The 20,287-nt window shown below is 44.3% G+C and overlaps 2 protein-coding genes and 1 non-coding gene across 5 annotated transcripts in view; 1 reads left to right on the top strand and 2 right to left on the bottom strand.

Moving 5' to 3' along the window:
• Positions 1–367: 367 nt before the first annotated feature.
• On the bottom strand, positions 368–9,751 carry LOC146513478 (E3 ubiquitin-protein ligase TRIM39-like). Of its 3 annotated transcripts, none has more exons than XR_014875237.1 (3): positions 9,348–9,751; positions 4,028–6,245; positions 368–2,910 (listed from the first exon to the last, which is right to left on the bottom strand). XR_014875237.1 is itself a non-coding variant. In XM_085167765.1 (2 exons), the coding sequence occupies exons 1-2, from the start codon at positions 9,425–9,427 to the stop codon at positions 4,664–4,666; spliced, it is 1,662 nt and encodes a 553-aa protein (XP_085023891.1). In that variant the 5' UTR covers positions 9,428–9,751; the 3' UTR covers positions 2,877–4,663. The 3 variants fall into 3 exon arrangements, 1 of the variants encoding a protein (XP_085023891.1); XR_014875238.1 differs by having other exon boundaries at positions 368–2,914; positions 4,033–6,245; XM_085167765.1 differs by having other exon boundaries at positions 2,877–6,245.
• Positions 9,752–11,206: 1,455 nt separating this feature from the next.
• The window catches only part of zfpm1 (zinc finger protein, FOG family member 1), a 128,474-nt gene continuing 119,393 nt past the window's right edge, over positions 11,207–20,287 (bottom strand). The window contains exon 9 of the mRNA XM_085165579.1: positions 11,207–20,176. Within this exon, the coding sequence (XP_085021705.1) occupies positions 17,547–20,176 (2,630 nt within the window). The 3' untranslated portion in view covers positions 11,207–17,546. The remainder of the gene's footprint in view (positions 20,177–20,287) is intronic.
• trnar-ucu (transfer RNA arginine (anticodon UCU)) lies at positions 12,465–12,556 on the top strand. Its single transcript is given in 2 exon segments — positions 12,465–12,501; positions 12,521–12,556. It is a non-coding gene; the product is annotated as a tRNA-Arg (tRNA).

The following is a 20,287-nucleotide window of genomic DNA, read 5'->3' as shown; positions in this document are numbered from 1 at the left end:
TATAAGACCTCACTTTTAATGATTTTCATGCTCCCCCTTATCTCTTTTATTTTGTTCTTTAATCTTTTTCTAATTCATTTACTTATTTTTTACTTTTTTATATACTTAGTTACAATTATTGTTAGTTTGACTGTGACATACCAACTACAATGCTGCAATAATCCTCTGATTAAGAAAAAAAAGAGGTGTGATATACTGTTGTGAAAGATTCGATTCACTGTTTGTTTCAGATTGTCATTGTCTTTGTTCTAAATAAAGTTTTTAAAAGTGAAAAAAAAAATGCTTCCGCGCACGAGACATAAAGACACCGTAACGCAAAACCGCATCAGAGCGCCCCCTTGTGACAATAGTCAGAACTAACTACAGAAACTATGTGTGTGTTTCATAATTAAAAGCACACTTGAATTTGTGTCATGCATCAGTGAAAACCCACACTGACAGGTTAATGCATCTCTTTCCTAAAAAAAAAAGTGTGATTTGTGCCATAAACCAGGTCGATTATTTTTATTAGAATGTGTTTTGTTCAAATGAATGTTGTCATATTATTAATAGATGGAAACCTTTTGAAGAGTGCAGTAAGGACCGCTCAGCAGGTGACATTTGCTAAAGTGGAAATGTTAAGGGGACGTGCAGTGTCCACGTTAATGTTGAACTTCTCTAAACTCAGTGTGGAGGGGACCGGAGTGTTTTTGTGGCGTGGGTGTGGTGTGATCCTGTGTGCGTGCAGGAGCAGCTCGGAGTTGTTATCTGATGCGCGTGCGAGAGGTGGCCCGGATTGAGTGGTGGGCTGGGTGTGGCCCCCTCTCATGCGTGTAGGAGGGGCTTGGAGTGGCGTAATCTTGTTGCGCGTGCAAGAGATGGGCCAGTGTGGCACTCTCTTGCGCGCGTGCAGGAGGAGCTCGGAGTGTGAGGTTCAACGCTGGAACGTTGAACCTCCTCTCCCCCCCTCCCGGACCAGGTTATGGATCGTTCCTCAGTGCGCGTGTGAGAGGTGGCCCGGATTGAGTGGTGGCTGGGTGTGGCGCCCTCTCTCGCGCATGCAGGAGGAGCTCCGAGTGGCATAATCCGGTGCGCATGCGAGAGGTGGCCCGGATTGAGTGGTGGCTGGGTGTGGCGCCCTCTCATGCGTGCAGGAGGAGCTTGGATTGTTCAACGTTCCAGCGTTGAACCTCCTAAATCCCTCCTCCCGACCAGGTTATGGACCTTTCCTTAGTGCGCGTGCGAGAGGTGGCCCGGATTGAGTGGTGGCTGGGTGTGGCCCCCTCTCGCGCGCGTGCAGGAGGAGCTTGGAGTGGTGTAATCTGGTGCGTGTTTGAGAGGTGGACTGGATTGCGTGGTGGCGTGGGCGTAGCGCGCTCTTGCACGTGTGCAGGAGGGGCTCGGAGTGGGTAATCTTGTTCCCGTGCGAGGATGGGCCTGGATTTTATGTGATGGTGTGGGAGCAGCGCCCTTTCGCGCATTAGCGAGAGGGCGCTGCTCCCACGCGTTTTTCCTGTTCCTGCAGGAACAACAGGACCTTCCGGACGAGCGTGAGCAGCATTCTTCACCTGATGGAAGAGACAGGAGCAGCAGCATCATTAATAAATGCAACATCATATCAAAATTAAATCAATCAGTGTCATTCATGAAGTTGAAGTTGTGTCACTTCAGTCTTCAGCACTTCCTCAAAACATGAAGAAATCCTTTCTCCTTACAAATATCTCTGCCTCAAGGTTTTATGACAACATGATTCTTTGATTAAAACTGATTAAGTTTATTGGTAAATATTGACCCTTGAACCACATCTTCACACTTCAACAACACTGATACACACTGAATGTGTATGCCAGTGTTGGTGGTCATCTCAAGTTCACTGTACAGATCAATCCTGTGAGTCTTTGGCACACCTTTGCGTTCATTGAACGTCTTCTTCCTTTTGATCAACTGATGGTCAAGTGTGTGGTGTTCCTGTGGATAACCAATCCTCCTGACATCACCACCGCGTTGCTTTTATAGGAAAATATGTGAAAGGAAAAATGACACAACAGCAACAAAGACAAAACAATGTTTACAATTAAATACATGAAATACTTTTAGGTTCATGGTCATTCAGTTGGCCAAAGAACCCATCTACTTAAACAAAAATGATGAGGCTGTACGGTGAGTGATGGCTCAAATTTTAATATAAAAATGTGAATTCTGTTTATTTGCCTACCAAACAGTTTTCTTCTTTTAAACAGATTTAAAAACACTTGGTGTGATAAAGTTCCTAAGCACTGTACATAATCAAAACTAACAGTCAAATAAAACTATCATGACTTTTATAAAAGTTTAATTGTACACATTTTCAGAAAAACACAAACTTGTCATAAAAACCATTTTAAAGCACTAAAATCTTTAAGACAAAGTTTCTGACAGTTTGCTTTTCGTTTAGTGTTTGTAATGTGCCAGTTCAGAGGATGCTGTGGATGCTGGTAAATGTTATTTGTGTTCTGGTTTGTAGCTTAACCATTTTTGTGCTTCCAGGTGCATTTCTTGATCGCCACTGAATTTATTTATCAGTGACGGCTGGAACAGAAGTGCTGCAAACAGACTTCCTTACGACTTCTTCCCTTGCAAAAGGACATTTTATTTGCAGTTACTTGGTACAAGAAACTTCATCAAGAGTTGCTGAAACAAAGCAATTCTTTTTATTTGCTTCTCCCAGATCAGAAACCTCAACATATACATGAACAGGACGGGACAATTAAGTAAATAATAAACTAAGAACCAAACAGAATAATAATCAAAGATTCAGATTCTACAGAAATTCAAAACTCTGGCTTCATGACCCAGGACATGCCACATATAGTCGATTATTTACACACACACACAAAAATAATCCATATTTTTTCCACTTTTCCCTTTTCTGTGATGTTTAAACAGGTTTAACTTCCTAGGATCTGGTGTCTACTAGGGGTGGGTTTTTATAATCGATTTATCGATTAAAATCGATTCTGGCTTGGATAGCGTAAAATCGATTCATTAAAATCCTGAATCGATTTTTTAATATAAATTTATTTTGCCCGAAATGCCAGAATCTCTGGTTAAATCTCACAAAATTTCAACAGCCACCAAACAGCTAAGACAGTAAATGAGAGCAGGAACATGGATTCTGCACAAAGACTTAAACACACAGCGCAACCCGCGGATCAGAATCAGTGAGATGTCGCCTTTCTCACCCGATGGCACGGACACGGTCGGGGCTGAAAGCCGACAGCTCGCTGATTCTGATCTGTCGGCGGTCCGCGCTTTGTGTTCACGCCCTTTATGTGCTGATTCTAAAGCTGTCAGTTTTATCTCCCTCCAAACAATATTGACCGAACCAGCAGCAAAAGAAGATCCAAACTACGCTTCACATAAACATCGTCATGAATTCACTCTGACTTTTACTGTTTTGCTTCAACCACGTTGCACAGCTCTCTCTTGCTCTCTCGCTCTCCCCCTCTCTCTGTACTGTTTTCTGCATTATTCGCTTGCTTGGACAGCGCTGTCGGCCGATGGGTTTTTTTTTTCGTTTTATATACTTCCGAAAAGAAAACCTAATTTCTGCCGTTCAATACCGAACAAATTTAAACTTTTTAGAATTATGCAAAATGCAAAATGCTTAGCCGTGTCTCTAATAAAACCGCTGTAACTTCAGAGGTAATGTTCATGTGTTGATTAATGGTTTTCTTTTGTTTTTGATGTACTGCAGAATATTTTTATAAAATCCCAGGCCAGGAAAAATCACCTTCATGTGTTTCTGTGTTTTATCTTCAGCTACTTTGACACAAATGCATCTGCTGTGATGCTCACACCTTTGATAAAGTCTTGCGTGTGTCAGCTTCCTTTTTATAGATACAAAAATATGTAACTGTACTGATCTGAATTATAATATTTCTGACTGTCAAAATTTCCCAGATTCAAATCGAAGTGAATCGAATCGAATCGAATTAAATCGAATCGTGGATCGAATCGATTCGGGACCTTGTGAATCGGAATTGAATCGATTCTAGAAATCAGTGACGATACCCAGCCCTAGTGTCTACATATGTGGACATCACATTTTGGGTTGTCTAGGGTCCGGTGGCGCCAGTGTCCGGCAGCCTCGCCTCTGTCAGTGCGCCCCAGGGCAGCTGTGGCTACAATGTAGCTGCCATCACCAGTGTGTGAATGGGTGGATGACTGAATGTGTAAAGCGCTTTGGGGTCCTTAGGGACCAAGTAAAGCGCCTTGAGGCGACTTTTGTTGTGATTTGGCGCTATATAAATAAAACTGAATTGAATTGAATAGAGTTATACAAATACAGGCCATTTACCATTCAAAATACTTAAAATTTGATCTACAAGGGCCAGATGTCCACTTACGAGGCCGTGATACTGCAACTGTTCTATCGAAATTTAAATGTCCTCATATGTGGATCTCATTTTCCTCAAAAACAAAAATCAGGCTAAAAGAAAAAATCACGTAATTCTTTATTTTACATTCATCAGGTCCCAATCACCCTAAATAGCAAAGAGAAACTCAAAATGCATGCCATGAAAGAGTTTGGGTCTTAGGAGCTCAAAGGAAGTGCTTGTACATCATAAAAAGAGATTATGACACAAAATCTTGAAAAAAGTTGATAAATATAAAAAAGGTGTGCACATCATTATCATTCTGGTTATTGTATTACGCAGCCGAACCCACCAGTGTGGATGTTATTACCATCATTGGAACAGGGACTGAAGAACAGGTAGAGCTTCTCCGTGAAGGAGCAGTCAGAGAAGGAGTAGATAAGAGCTGCAGTGCTGACGTCATAAAAGCAGACCAGACCCTCGTCGTAGTGGACGTACACGCCCACCTTCACAGGCTTCGACCTCAGGGACAGGTGGACTGCCGGCTCCGTGGAAACTACATACCCATCAGAGCACAAACATAAAGTCCAGAAACCGTTGCTAGAACTCAGCTGGACTTGTCCTTTCACATTATCCTTTCTGGTCACTCCTAAAGTCCACGTAGACCACTTGTCAACCGTGACCTCAAAATAAAATCTTCCAGAAGAGTAACCCAGATTTGATAACACACATCTACAATCATTCCCTTTATACTGGGGGGGTCTGGGGTGAACCGTATCAGGGTCAAGCATGGCATAACATCTGTACCACTGGACTCTCTTCAGCTCGTCCTCAAACAGACTCTTCATCTGGTCATTCAGCTTCTTCTCCACCTGACTCACAGCTCTCACCACCATCCCTTCATATGAAGGTGGATGGATACTGGTGTTGGTCCAGTCTTTAGTGGGTGGAACAGCTTTCACAGAAGAGAAGTTGTGGATGAACTGGAGGTGGTCTTCTGAGCTGGAGAGTTGCTCCATCTCAGAGCTTCTCTTCGTCAGCTCAAAGATTTCCTGCTCGAGCTCCTTGATGACGTCTGCAGCCTGTTTCTCTGCTGTTCTCTGCTTCTCTTTGACCGCCTCTGTCAGCTCATCCAGACCTCTCTCTATAGACTCCATCAAATCAACGAAGAACTGAACACCCCCCTCCAGCTCTCTGTCTGCCTCTTCCTTACTGAGCTGCACAGAGCGTTTAACCTCTTGAATCTTCTCCAGTCTCTTCAGGATCATTCCCTGAAGTTCAGCCTCTTTCTTCACCAGCCCTGCCTTCTTCACTTTGTATTCCTCTTTCAGAGGAACAACATCATGGCGCTTGTGGTCTGAAACAGAGCACACAACACAGACACACATCTGATCGGTCTTGCAGAACATCTCCAGCGGTTTATCGTGTTTTGAACATATCCTTCGTTCCAGGCTCTTAACAGGGTCGATCAGCTGATGTCTCTTCAGGCCTGAAACAGTCTGATGAGGCTGCAGGTGAGTCTCACAGTAGGAGGTCAGACACACCAGACAGGACTTCAGAGCCTTCAGTTTGGTCCCAGTACAAACATCACAGAGAACTTCTCCTGGTTTAGCAGACTGTTGCTCTGATCTCCTCGTGCTGCTGCTGGCTTCCTGCTGAGCTGACAGCTTGAACTGAGCAGCCATCTCAGAGATGAAAGTATTGACATGGAGCTCGGGTCTTGTGTAGTACTTCCTTTTACAGATGGGGCACTCACACAGAGGACTGCTGTTCCAGTGCTGAGTGATGCAGTTCTTGCAGAAGTTGTGTCCACATGGTGTACTGACTGGATCTGTGAACACTTCCAGACAAATGCAGCACAGAAACTGGTCTTCAGACAGCAGACAGCTGGCAGCAGACATGTCCGCACTGGGAGGGTAAATGGAGAGAAAGGAAAAACTGTAACTGCATTATCGTTCAATAATTCAATAAACAGTAAGACAATGTGTGGAGGCTATAATTTACTTGATTTCTTTGTTATGTTTTCTTCCTCCTATTCACCTCTAATTTTGGAAGTAGAAGTACAAATACTACTGTTAAAAAAAAAGTAATCTAGTAAAAGTTTAAGTACTGTTGTCAGAGTCCAGGAGGCCATTTATATGAAAAGGGAACGACCATCTCTAAATCGAGGAGGGGCCTAAGGGTACATCTCATGATCTTACAATGCTGTGATTGCAGCCGTTCCCCAACTCTCTGTGAATGGGACTCATGGCCATTGATCAGTGGTTGTTGACTAATAGTCATGAGAATTTTCATTTTAACGATCATCATAATAATGATGAAGGAACTGACCTCCCAGCCCATTGTTCCTTCAGTGGGCTGGTTTCAGTCACTTGGATGATGACGAAACGTTTCTCCCACTGAAAACGTCCAGATGAACAGAATCAACTTTTGGGGAGTCTCACGCTGTGAGGTGTGGTTCCTAGGGGGGAACCACACCTCACAGCTGGTGTGGGCTGCGGTGTCGCTGCACCCCCTTTCAACTGATGGTGCCGATACACAGGATGGGGGAAGGGGACAATCCCCAGGTCTTCCTGGAGACCTTCCAGGCCACTGCAGAGGCATGACAGTGGCCTCTGGCGGAGTGGGCGCCACCACTACTACCAATACTGGAGAGGCCCAGACTGCGGGACCGAGTCTGCCGCCGACATCGCGGGGGAACTGTCTGCTGGGCCATGCTGGCCCTACTGGGCCGGGGTGGGCCTTTCGAGTGAGGTCCCATCATCTCCGGAAATTCCTACCATGGGAGATTTCCCACTGGAGCAGTCTCGTGATGACACCCTACGCTCAGCCTTCGACCAAGTGGTAGACATTGATGGTCATGTGCTGTGCCCTGAAGCCGTGTGGACCTACCTGCGCTTCGTATTGTGGAAAGATCGAGTTATATCGAGTGAGTTGTGGAACACACCCAGTTGTTGGTGTCACAAAGCGGTCCTTAGGGTCCTTAGGGACTGAGTAAAGCGCTATACAAATGCAGGCCATTTACAAAGCCGCCAAGAAATTATTTTCCAGGCGGCTCACTATACACCATGGCAGAGCATACGGGATATGACAAGACTCTGGAGTGAATAATGACCCGATTTTATTGGCTTGGAATCCAGGCAGATGTGCGCTGCTGGTGCGCATCCTGTCCGGAATGCTAACTTGTTAACCAGCCGGCCATACCAAAAGCACCTTTGCACCCACTCCCATTAATGGAGATCCCATTTTAGCGCATCGGCATGGACCTCATCGGGCCATTTTATCAGAATGCATGCGCCTATCGCTTTGTATTCGTTCTGGTGGATTGTGCAATGCGATACCCTGGAGCAGTGCCACTGCGCACAATTTCTGCAAAGAGTGTGGTGCAGGCACTGTTTCAGGTCATCTCCCGAGTCGGTATTCCAAAAGAAATATTGACTGACCAGGGCATATCGTTAAAGTCTTGCACACTGAAGGATCTGTGCGAGTTATTGAGCAATAAATTGACTCGGCCCAACGTCTACCACCCTCAAACTGACGGCCTGGTGGAGCGGCTGAATAATAATCATTTTGAGATGCAGCCTCGCATGTTTATGGCCCCTCTACACGGTTCTGTGTAGACTATTGCAAAGTAAATGAAGTGTCACGCTGTGATGCATATCCCATGCCATGGGTCAATGAACTCCTGGACCAGTTGGACACTGGATTTAACCAAGGGCTACTGGCAGGTTCCCTTGTCTGCAGAGTCCAAGGAAAAACGCCCTTCTCCACTCTGTAGGGTTTGTACCAGTTCAATACATCAATACAATCCATTCGGCTTGTTCAGAGCCTCGGCCACATTCCAGCGCCTCATGGACTGGGTGCTGTGGCTGCATGCTGCATATGCTGCTGCCTACTTGGATGATGGGATCATCTATAGCAGGGGTCCCCAATCCCAGTCCACGAGGGCCGGTGTCCCTGCAGGTTTTAGATCTCACTCTGGGTCAACACACCTGAATCACATGATTAGTTCAATACCAGGCCTCTGAAGAACTTCAAGAATGTTGAGCAGGTCATTTATCCATTTAAATCAGCTGTGATGGATCAAGGACACATCTAAAACCTGCAGGGACACCGGCCCTCGTGGACTGGGATTGAGGACCCCTGATCTATAGTGACACCGTGGTGGAGCATGTGCAGCAGATGGCCGCAAACAAACCTATTTATCATGACTTGACACAATATCTGATTTGAAAACATGAGGACTTACATGTAAGCTTTAAATTTCCAGTTAATCAAACCTCACTGAGCAGTCCGTCCCTTTAAATCTACCTCTCTTCTTCTTTCTCCATCTCTGAGAGAAGTTAGCGCTCTTTCTTTTCTCTCCCTGTGAAATACAGCAGCTGGACCTGTCGGGGCCATTTTTTTGTGTTGTTACCTTATGTGTACAAATAGGGGTCACCTTTTGTGTGTTACAGTTTGGTGTGTTTCTGGGAATGTATTTAAGGTAGATACAATTAGCGCCAGGTGTTGCTGTTCGGAAAAACCACACAGTTTGTGACCACTGCGCTGTTGTGATAAAAGACGTTGGATAAAGAGAGCTGTGCAAGAACAATTATAACTGATGGGATACAATACAAATGTTAAACAGACGAATTAAACATGAGCAGCTACAATACTAAATCTGAATCAAACAACAAAAGTGTCTTATTGAAAATCATTCCCACAGAGGAGAGCTGACCTCACCTCACACACCCACTACCTTTTTAAAGCTCCTCTGCCAATCACACGACAGAAAATGTTTTTTTCAGGTGAATAAGACAGAACAGCTTCTATTTATCTTTGTACAAGTTGATGATAATTTTCAGGAAAAAATGAAACTAAATATAGAAAATAAACCTTTTTAAAATCAAAACAACTGACAGTTTATTTCAGTTGTTTCAATTTGACAAGACACAGCACAGAATAATAAGCTTGAATTTTGCATCATTGCTGAATTTTCAATCCTTAAATTGAATCTGCTGCACTCACCGCTGCTGTGTAGAGGCTCTCTGACTGACAGAGACACTTGTCTGCAGCCACCTGTTGGTCTGATAAACCCTCAGTTTCATTTCAGGAACATGACGTTGAAGCTCTTCTCCTCTTTCAGCCGATTAATCCAGCTCTGTGCAGGGGCGGATCTAGAGAAATTTTCTTAGGCTGGCATGGAAAAAGTATTTTGGAAACTAACTGCACAGCAGGCAGCACTATTAGTTCTCTCAGTCTCAGAGCAGCATTTCTAATTTTGATTGAAAGTGTCAGAGAAAACGGCAGCCTCGAGCAGGCCAGGATATTAGTTTACAGAGGCTGTTAGAATTATATGTCTAACATTAAAATGTTGGTGACACATTAATTTCATCCTAGTGGCGCTGACATATTCATAGGGTTAATTTTTGAGACAATATATCATGAGGTAGTCATGATTTTGCAAATATTCCACCTTAGTGCAGTTTACACAAATTGTTTTAAAAATGCACTTAGCCTACAAACATTACTGATGAGTCAAGATCTGCTGAAACAGATCAAATTGACAGAAACATTGAAGCAGCTCCACATTTTATTCTTATTGTCATGTCAACACAAAGCTCAGAGAGTAATGGTGACACAAGATCACAGGTGAAATTGGATGATGACTTGATGGTTCATTACTGTATTTGAAGCACATGTGTGACTGCATGTATGTGGAATGTCTCACTGTTATTCATCAGGTGACAGAAGCAGCTCTGCCATGTTGTAGCTCAGAAAGCTCTGAAAGAAGCTTCAGTGCTCTCAGAAGACCAAAAACATGGCTAAGGTCAACAATGACTCAAATGAGATTAAACAATGCTGCTGTATGTCCACCAGGAGACACTGGACAGTATAGATGTAAAACAAATATGCCAGCAGTTTATCTCAGTTAACGAGAGGAGCAGGCATGTGTTTGGCTGCTTCACATAGTGGACATTGAGTTGTTGTGTGGGACATGTAGTCCATGTCTGTTGCTGTAACAGTAGTTCATGTTTAGAATAAAAAATCTCAGCTCACTGATTTGATCAGAGCAATAGTGCCTAAAATGTTGCATAATCTTGCTGAGAGATCCATTTGTTTTATGGACAAAAACCAGCAGGTCATTCAGTGTTGCCTTAGTGCTGATGTATCAGAGATGTTGGTGTACTATAACTGAAGTAATGTTGTTAAGTCCTTAAAGTCATATTCTTATATTTTATTCTGTATTTGAAGCTATTTTTATTTTTGTATGATACCTGATTTATATGGAATATGGTTAAAGTAAACTAAACTCTAAAATACTTAGTCAGTCATTTGTTTAACAGTAATTTAACATTATATAATTCACATATAAAACTATGAATTGTAATTTTAAATGCTTTAAAAGCATGTAGAATAGCATATGTAGGCAAGTATAATTCTCTTTTTTCTTTTTTATCAAGAAGCAAAGACAAAAAGGAAAAAAAAAAGAAACAGGGCAGAGTTCGGTGGTTGAATCATCCGTCCCCACCAACGCCAAAACCAAATCTACGCCCTTGCCAGGAAGTATAAAATCCAGAAAGCTGCACAACGTGTGGTGGCTGTCAGGAACAAAATGTAAACGTAATCTTTGATGATTTTTTGGGTTAACCCTGTGAGGTCTAAAATATAATTGGCCATTTGAAATTTAATCTGACATTTGTATTTCATCTTCAGATGGTTTTATTTTATTATTGTCTTTTTTTTTTTTTACCTTGCCTTGTTTGGTATCATTCTTTTCAGCTCAACCTCACATGTCTGAATTTACAGTTATTTTTTCACTGACATACTGTGTTGACACAACTGATCAGAAATCACACAAAAAAACATAAACTCCTAGTAGTTATATATTTTTTTACTGTAAAACTTGTATTTAATTTTAATTGTTGCTGAGCTCAAAGTGTTAATGCCACCTTATTTTAATTGAATAATTTTAGGGTAGATCTGCCCTCGAGGCCACAGACCTGCACACGTCCATTTTTGCTAACCTGAGTCCACCTGCACCGGCTGTGAAATCTTGATCTTTTGCTTCCACTCAGGGCTCTGTGGTGCAATGGAGAGCGCACTGGACTTTTAGAAGAGCAAAGAGGAAGTAATTCAAAGATTGTGGGTTCGAGTCCCACTAGAGTCAATTTCTATTAATTAGCACTTCATTGGTTCAGTGAAAGTGCCTTACCAATATTGTCTAACTCACCCTCTTTAGATCTGCCTGCAGCCTTGTGAACAGCCAATCATCACCTGACATGTCACTCATGTAGCTGTTTCACTTGGCACTGCTGAAGATATGTGGTACAGTCACCGAGCTTCCTTTTTAATTTCAATTAATCAGCTTATTTAACCACTAACATTAAATATGTATTTTACACATCATCAGGAGTTTTGTTTTAAAACCTTTACACATTTTCAGAAAAACACATGACTGCATCTACTTTTAGATCATCCAGGTACCCCTTATGATTTGTTTCTATGTCCAGTTTATATGTGGAGAATCTAATGCATCAACAGGGCTGTTGACTATCTTAATCTCAGTTATCTAATGAATTCATCATATTGACTGATCTCTAACACAGAGTAAAACTGTACAAAAAGTTTTTCTCAAAGTTTTCCAAGCAAGCATTTTGAATCAAAAACACACGTTCCCGTTTCATGTCATTTTTGTACTCCATTTATGCATGAAAAGGAAAAACATGAGCCGCAGTCATTTACACTGGAGCAGAGCATCATGGAGGACAACCATCTGTAAACATCACTCTGAGTCTGGAGAACTTGAGATGTATATTTAAGGTTTAAAAACAAGTTGCTTCACTGTCAGACTCTATCATGCCCCTCTGTGGCTGCAGGCTGCTGTTTGGGATCATCTCCACTAGAGGGTGTCTTGAGCAGCTGCTTCTCACCTGCTCACACACAGTTACAACAAACATAACATAAAAAACCCCAAACATTAACATTATGTTGGTGCTGGATTTTTTTAAAAAAGAGATTAGAAACATAAGGACGGGCCTTATGTTTCAAATATGAATTTTCAACCCGTACCTGCTCGGCCATTCATACCTCAAAGTAATCACTCAATAGATAAACAATTAAATGACAAACTGAGCTTCAAAGGGCTCTGTGGCGCAATGGATAGCGCGTTGGACTTCTAGCAAAGAACGGAGGAAGGAATTCAAAGGTTGTGGGTTCGAGTCCCACCAGAGTCAATGCCTGTAATTTAAGTTCTATTAATAAGCACTTCAATTGATCAGTATTGGAAAACAGCTTTATTAAGGTGGTCAGGTCAAACACAGACCCATCACTCACATAAACAAAATCATTGACAGAGTCTATCACGCCCTACTATGGCTTCAGGCTGCTTTTTGTGATACCCTCCACTAGAGGGCAGACTTACTCTGCTTTATATACAAATACTATATTTTATGTGAAATTAACAAACTGTTAAACAGAACCTGCAAAGTAGAACCTTTGTGATCTAAGAGTGACAAGACACAAGCGAGTACTAAAGCTGCCCCTAAAAGCCGAAGAAATGCAATCACACCAAAGAGAGAAATACAGCCACACTTCTCATCAGTGTCTCTCAGAACTTTTTTTATTTCCCATGCATAGTTTGGATGAGTGTAGTGGAACTGAAATGAAAAATATGGACATAAAAGTGTTGACATTCATTGTGATTTTCTCCGTTACAGACATCAAAGAAATCATTAAAAAAAAAAGGTTTACAATTAAACAAAGAAAGGTTTTATTCAAGGTTTAAAATCTTTCAGAAACGTCCTTCAAGGTAGAGCTAGGATGCATTCTGGACGGGAAAAAGTGCCGTAAAACATAAATACGTTACCAAAAAAAAAAAAAAAAAAAAAAAGCAGCTAAAACGAAAACATTCAGCACGTTTTTATACAACAGTGCAACGAAAAGGCGGCAAGATCTAAGGGTGGTTTCTCAGCACTCAGTTCCTCCATTTGTAACTAGCTGACATGACTGCAGCTACCAAAAACCTTTAGTGCCAGGAACGTCTTTCAAGGAACTAAAAGGTCCATTAGATCATTGGGTTTCTGCATTTCCACTGTGGTGTGAGGACCTGCGACGATTAAGAAAGTCAGGCCTCTGCATGGACGTAAGGAAGCTTTTACACGTCATTCCCCAAGCTACAGATTATACAACAACGCAGACGACAATGGCATGTAATGTGAGGGACAGGGGACTGCATAACTGCAGTCAGCGTTGAAGATATTCAACGATACTGCTGTTGCTCGTGATTTACAACTTTGCAAACAGTCACTGAAGGCATGAGCCGAGAAATGCTCGACCAAAATTAAAGCAAAATGATTTTAAAAGCTTTTGCAGATGCTGACATAGACTAGCTTAAAATGTTAGGAATAGTTGACCAATCAGAAAAGCTCAGAAAGCAAGTACCCAACCCCCAAAAAAGCTCAGGAATTTTTGGGGGTGGGGCTACCTCCTGAACAGGGACTTTCAGAGTTTAACAAAACAAACAAAAAAAACCCCTAGAACTTCATTTAGACCCTAGTCCCAACAGTGAAAACACCCTGAGCTCCTCCAAAGGTTCCTGCAAAGTTCCTGCAGTGAAAAAGTGGCTCATGGCGTGTTCTTCTCTCTACTTTTAAGACCACAGCTGTAAACAGCAGTGTGATGAGTCTGGTGCACTGGTGCTCCTAGCTAAACAGGAACAGGTAATGTCTCCTAAATTTAAAAAGAACTGGAATTATGAAAAATGAATCTATATGATATAATCTTAGGTTTTAAAAGCAAAGTATGGAAACCACCGAGTCGGTATACGTATCCTTTAAAACTGCGCTGGTCGATCATTTTGTTCTACACTGTGTTATGTTACTGTTTTGGTCCAGTGTCTCTGAAACAACATCTTTAAAAAAACAGACCAACTACAAAAATGTGGATATTTAGAGGCAAAAACAAAGTTTCTGAGGAGATTCTGAAGAAGAACAGAGCATAAAAAAGGGTTCTGCTTTTAGTTTTCTAATCTTGCTGTGACTGCAGGATGTAAATAACTGCTTTGCCTTGTTTCTTACATCTTTAAAGGTTACTTATGAGAATTTTCCAGTGACCTCTGACCCCAAATATGATGCTCCTTTAGCCCCTTTACACCCCCAGGTTGTGGTTAGGTGCACGTTTTCCCCCTGAATTTGTAAACAGCTGAAGACTCTTAAAACCAGGTGATCCACTGCTTCCCCTTCAGTGTGGATGGACGCACAAAAAGCTTTCTTGGTGATATTACACCTGTTCCATTAACATCTTTGCAGCTCCCGGGACACCAATCAATCGGACCAGGTCCAAATTCTACTACAGCTTTAGTTCCACACACGTGGACTTGTGTCTGCGTTAAATGCAAAAACAAAATCCAAGTGCTGTTAAGAGCAAACCAACAAGTTGGCAAAATAACCACAAGCTTAAAGTCGTGAAGAAAACCATGTAAACACGGGGAATCGTGACATTAAATGGCTCCTGAATTTCTGAATGAGGCCCATTTTCAGTCATCTGGAACCGTCTGCGAGGGGCCGAAAGCTCTATCTTAAAAAAATACTTCATGCGTGGACGAGACCTCAAACCAGTCGCGTCAGGATCACAACACAGACTGTATATAAAGATGGACAACTCACACTGTCAAAAAAGTAAAGTGAAATTTGGCTGAATATTTAAGGAGTCTGTGAAAAGCAGGAATGATTTTAGTTCTATTACTTTACATTTAGATTTGTTTCTTGAAAACCTGGCGGTGGGGTTCCTGGGGCTTGTTAACAGTCTGCTATTTAAAACTGTACTTTTAGTGTCGCTTGAAAGTCTGAGTCAGTTTTAATAGCTCACAATTAGGGATGCACCGATACCGATACCGGTATCGGATATACCGATACTGGTATCGGGGCCGATACCTGTATCGGTATAACCGATACCGATACTGGTATATCGGGTATACCGATACTGGTATCGGGTATCGGGGCCGATACCGATACTGGTATCGGGTATCGGGGCCGATACTGTAAAATATGTGTGTACTCATACTCGTAAAAGTTAACCGATACCATGAACCGATACCAACTTATTTCATTAATCAGAGGGTGGCTTGTCATTTCTGTTGTAGTTTTTTAGATTGGCCACTAGGGGGACATCCCGTGCTAAACAGGCACAGGGTTAGGAGAGTGAGACTGGCGGCTCCAGATAAAAAAAGAGAAACTGGAGGCTGCTGTAGCTAGGCTAAACAAAATGTCAGCAGTGTGGAACAGCCAACTTTAACTCAGGTTTTGGAAAAGCGATGAAAAATGTCAAGAGAAAATCCACAGGCAGTTAAAATAACAGAGGCTCTGACTCATTTTATCGCTCTGGATGACCAGCCAATGCCTGTGTGTGTGTGGTAGAAGTATCGGTTTTTGTACTCTGCATCGGCAAGTACTCAGATCCAAGTATCGGTATCGTATCGGTTTGAAAAAATTGGTATCGTTCCATCCCTACTCACAATGAAAAGAGCTAAAATCCTGAGAGAAGCTGGGGGGCGGGGGTTGGGGGGGAGATAAACGCTGTGATGTAGATGCAGATTTTTACCCCTCGGCAGCGACAGGTTAGTTTGCATCACAGTCGGAAAAATAAAAAGTAATTCACAGTTCTAGGTAACACTGTATTGCAACTGCAACAGCAGCACGGGAACATCTGGTGTGTCTGTGCACAAATGAAACACACACACATACACACCACAGCCACAACATATGGTTATATGTGCTTACTTTTCTTTTGTCTTACATCAACATGTGACTGTTCACTGTTTTGCCTTCATTGCCGGAGAGAAGTACAATCATAATAATAAATATGACTTAGTATGAGAGTGAAGTTTGCAACAAATAATGTAAAGCTGTGTGTGTGTCTGAAGACAAACGTCTTACTGAAAATGTGGATTTTCGCGTAACCTAAAAATGTGGAAAGCTTCGTCATTCTCACCAACGTGTGAACGCAGCAGTGTCCAACGAGCTCCCTTCAATGTTCGGACGTGACGGCGTGGAAACGAACGGCTGTTCCGCACGAATCGTGGGGTTAAAAACAGAAAGACAAAAAAAAGAAAAGCTGTGCTGGTTTTCAGACGGCGTCGATTACAGCCCACGTTAACAGAACGAGAAATACTAACATGATAAAGTTCAGTGTGATCCCAGCGATTACTGTGAAAAGATATTACATATCTACACTTAGAAAATTCACTTCAACACACCCCGATCCAAACTTTCCACCAGTATGAAAAATATACAAATAAAAAATACAAAAACTCTCGGACACTAAGTAGGTAGTTTTCTGTTGACATGAAATCAGTGACGACTAAAAGATAAATATTTCACATCTTTTTTCTTCTTCCTTGCATTTTTTTTTTTTACAGAGAAAATAAAAATTTGTGTGTATGAAAGGAAAAAAAAGTCCCAATTTGAAATATTATCCTTCAGTAATTAGTAACATCATGATAGCACGTATCTGCGTGTCAGCTAAAATGCCTCAGCTTCTCTAGTAAGCAGAAAAGAGCCAGTGTTGAACCCAAAAGCATAGAATTCTTTTCTTTTCAGACATCATACACTATGCACAGATAATAAAAACATCAACAATGATCAAGTCTTTTTTTTTCCACACGAGAGAAATGATTCCTCCGTTTAGGTCTGGGAACGTAAAAGAGCTCAGGGGGCGGGGAAACACTGGAGATGCACTATCATCATCATCATCATCAGTCAGAATGGAATTACTGCCATGAAAAGCTCAGTTCAGAGACGGAAAAAAGGTTTTGTTGACATACATCTATTTAGCGTCCCATAATAACACTACTGTGAGGCGAGGGTGTGGTAAGTGTTGAATCGGCGACTGGTGTACAAAGAGTGATCTTCGGGACGAGGGCACACCAGTGTGCAGGTAGCATGTGTCTCAGCTATTAGTGTACTACACACTTTGACCCATAGGAGGAATTTCAGTTTCTGTATGTGAGTAACACCACCTGGGAATTCTGCTCCGGAGGAGCCAGGCATCAGGCCTTGCCAGGTGAGTAACAGTCGTTCACTGTCATTCGTGGAGATGCCACCCGTTTTGGCACCTATGTGGGACACTGGCGGGGGAGGAGGACCCTCTGAGCCATTTAAAACTTAGTGAAGGAAAACTTCCGCTCAGAAAGATGAAAGGGAAGGGAAAGATCAAAAGTGTCTTAGCTCACTTAACGTGTTCGGCACTGTGGGAAGAGCAGTAGTATTTCTTGTGAGCTATGAACGTGGAGAGGCTGCTGAACTTGATGTTGCACAGCCGACAGAAGCGCGAGTTACCGTTCTGCACGGGGAAGATGACCGGGGTGGTTTTAGGACTGACGCTGGGTACGGGGATCGCGTGGGAGGCCGCGGTCTGGGCGGCCTTGTCTGGAACGTGTGACGATCCCAGCTTCTCCCTCAGGACTTCAGGCACAGGTGACAAAGTCAGAGACGGAGCCCTTGGGGGAGACACAGGCAGAGGAGAACTGGCTAACGGTGATCCGCCCCCAGCGGAGGGGCTGCCGTTCACCAGGGGCGAAACGGGGGAAGTTGTACCACTCCGACCCTGCCCGTTGATGCTGTCTCTGTGAACTCGAGAGACAAGTCTGGCCTGGTTGGTTGGAGTAGCTGAAGCGGCTCCGTCCCTGGGACTCAAGCTCGGGCTGCGGCTCGCTGTTCTGCCCAGATGGGGCAGAGTCTCCTGGGGTGGCTGAATGGTTACGACCAGCCCGTGGGTAGTCTTGAAATGCTCCATCAAGTCACCAGCGATGGGCCTGTTGGGACAGTATGGGCAGACCATCTGAGCAGAAGCCGTGACCACGCTTTTGGCTCCAGCTCCTGGAGAGGCTGCAAGTGTGGTATTCGTATGCGAAGGAGATGCAGCATCCGAGGCGGGTAAGGCAGAGGTGTGAGGACTGGATGACGTGCCCTGAGCCTGGGCCACCCACTCAGCTGGGTGAGCTTTATTCTCCACAGGGTGCAGGAGATCCGAACGCTCCTGCTGAGGCCTGCTTTTTGGAGAGGTGGAGGCTGATCTCTTGAGCCTGTGAAGCTGCTCCAAAGTGTGGGGTTGGAGGGTGGTGGCGGGGCAGTAGTATGTTTTATGAGCCAGGTAGTTCTCAATACTGTTGAAACTGATGCTGCAAGCTGTGCACTTGTGGTAGTCGGTGAGAGGCAGGGCTGGGAGAATGCTGCTGCCGCCGCCGCTGCCGCTGTGCCGTGGAGCCTCTCTGAGACGGGGCCTCTTGCTCAGGTCGATTGGGCCATCTCCTTCGGGGCTTGAGCCACCTGCACCACTGGGAGAGACTTCCTGCTTTACTACCAAGCCTAGAACCGAGGGGGATGGAGCAGAGGCGGCGGCAGTGGCCGCCGCTGCTGCTGCTGCAGCGGCAGCGTTAGCTAACGCCTCGGTTCTTGCCATGTGAATCTCATACATCTTCTTTCTTTTGCGTGTTCGGATGGGCTGCGGAATGAAGGCGGCTGTGTTGGTGGTTTTGGCCATGTGTACGGCTCTCTGGTTGGACGGGTCGTGGCGCGACGCACAGTAGAAACGTTTGTGGACAGTGTAGTTGTCGTGACGGCTGAAACGGATGTTGCAGGCTTCGCAGAAGGTTCTGTTGGGATCGTCGTCAAGGTCTTCTGTGGAACCGCTAGCAGGACTCTGGCTGCCTTCACTTGCTCGTCCTCCTCCGCCTCCTCCTCCGCCCACACTCGTACCAGCACCTTCCCCTTCAGAAGAGGACGGGATTACCTCTGTCCCCGCTGGAGGTTCAGTCTTCACCTCCAGCACCCTCCTGGATTCTGCTGCTCCACTTCCTGCAGGAGGCTCGGAGTCAGACGGCGAGGCAGAGGCGGCCCTACTTGACGCTCCGCCCTGAGGAGATGCAGATGAGCCGCGTGTCCCAGCAGAAGGCGCGGCGGCCGAGGCTGCGTCTCTAGTCAATGCGGCACCCGAGGCTGAGGATGCGCCTTCGCCTTGATGCCTGCTTGAGCAATAAAGCCTCTTGTGTGCATAGAAATTGTTGATGTTATTGAAGGTGATATCGCACTCGAAGCAGGTAGCTCCTTTGTGAGGTGGAGTGGCCGTCGCCGTGGGTGCAGTCGGTCCAGAAGGAAAGAAGGCTGCGGCGTTGTTCTGGGCGACCGTCTGGCCCTGCTTTAGGCGACTGTGGACCATCTCTGACATTTTAGCCAGGATCTCCGAGGCCTGAGGCAGGATGGCTGCCTCGGGGTTAAACATGTACTGAGGCAGGAACAGCGCTCCTCCTGGAACAACTGAGCCTGCACCTCCCATATGGGCGGGGCTAGAACCAGGGGTGGGACTAGTGGGTTCTGCCTTCACTGTTGTTGTAGCTGGACTCTTCGGCGAGTTCGATGTTTGGCTGGAGGAGGTCGTTTGCGCCTCTTTTATGTTCCTTCCTGCCTCTTGATCTACCTCCTCTCCACCCATCTCCTCCTCCTCCTCCTCCTCATCCTCCTTAATCTCCATTTCCTGCTCTTCTGTGTCTGAATCTGAATGAGGCTCCTCTTTGATCTTTAACTCCAGGATCTGGTCATCAGCAGGACTGCAGTCTCGAGGAGTGGCTGAGCCTCCGTTCGTGCCTGGGCTGGATGAAGCCAGGGGTTCCTTCTCCTGGGGAGACGGTTGGGGGTGGTCGACCGACGATGGGGTACTCTGACGAGGAGTAGGGCTTCTTTCAGCCGGGACCCTGACTTCCAGGTGAGTTCGTACATGTTGCTGGAGCTGAGCAGGCGAGTCAGCGTTGTGGCCACAAACTTGACACTTCAGCACGACACCAGAGTCTCCTGGACTCAGACCTTAACAGGAGAGTCAAGGTTAGTAAATTAAAACAGTCGCTTACATTTGAATAACTTAAACATGATTAAGATTAAACATGTCCAAAATTTCCAACAATCTCAGGAGGGTTA

The sequence above is a fragment of the Neolamprologus multifasciatus genome, chromosome 7 (genome assembly GCF_963576455.1).
Source record: "Neolamprologus multifasciatus chromosome 7, fNeoMul1.2, whole genome shotgun sequence".
NCBI lineage: Eukaryota > Metazoa > Chordata > Actinopteri > Cichliformes > Cichlidae > Neolamprologus > Neolamprologus multifasciatus.
This window is presented reverse-complemented; position numbering and strand designations above follow the sequence as displayed.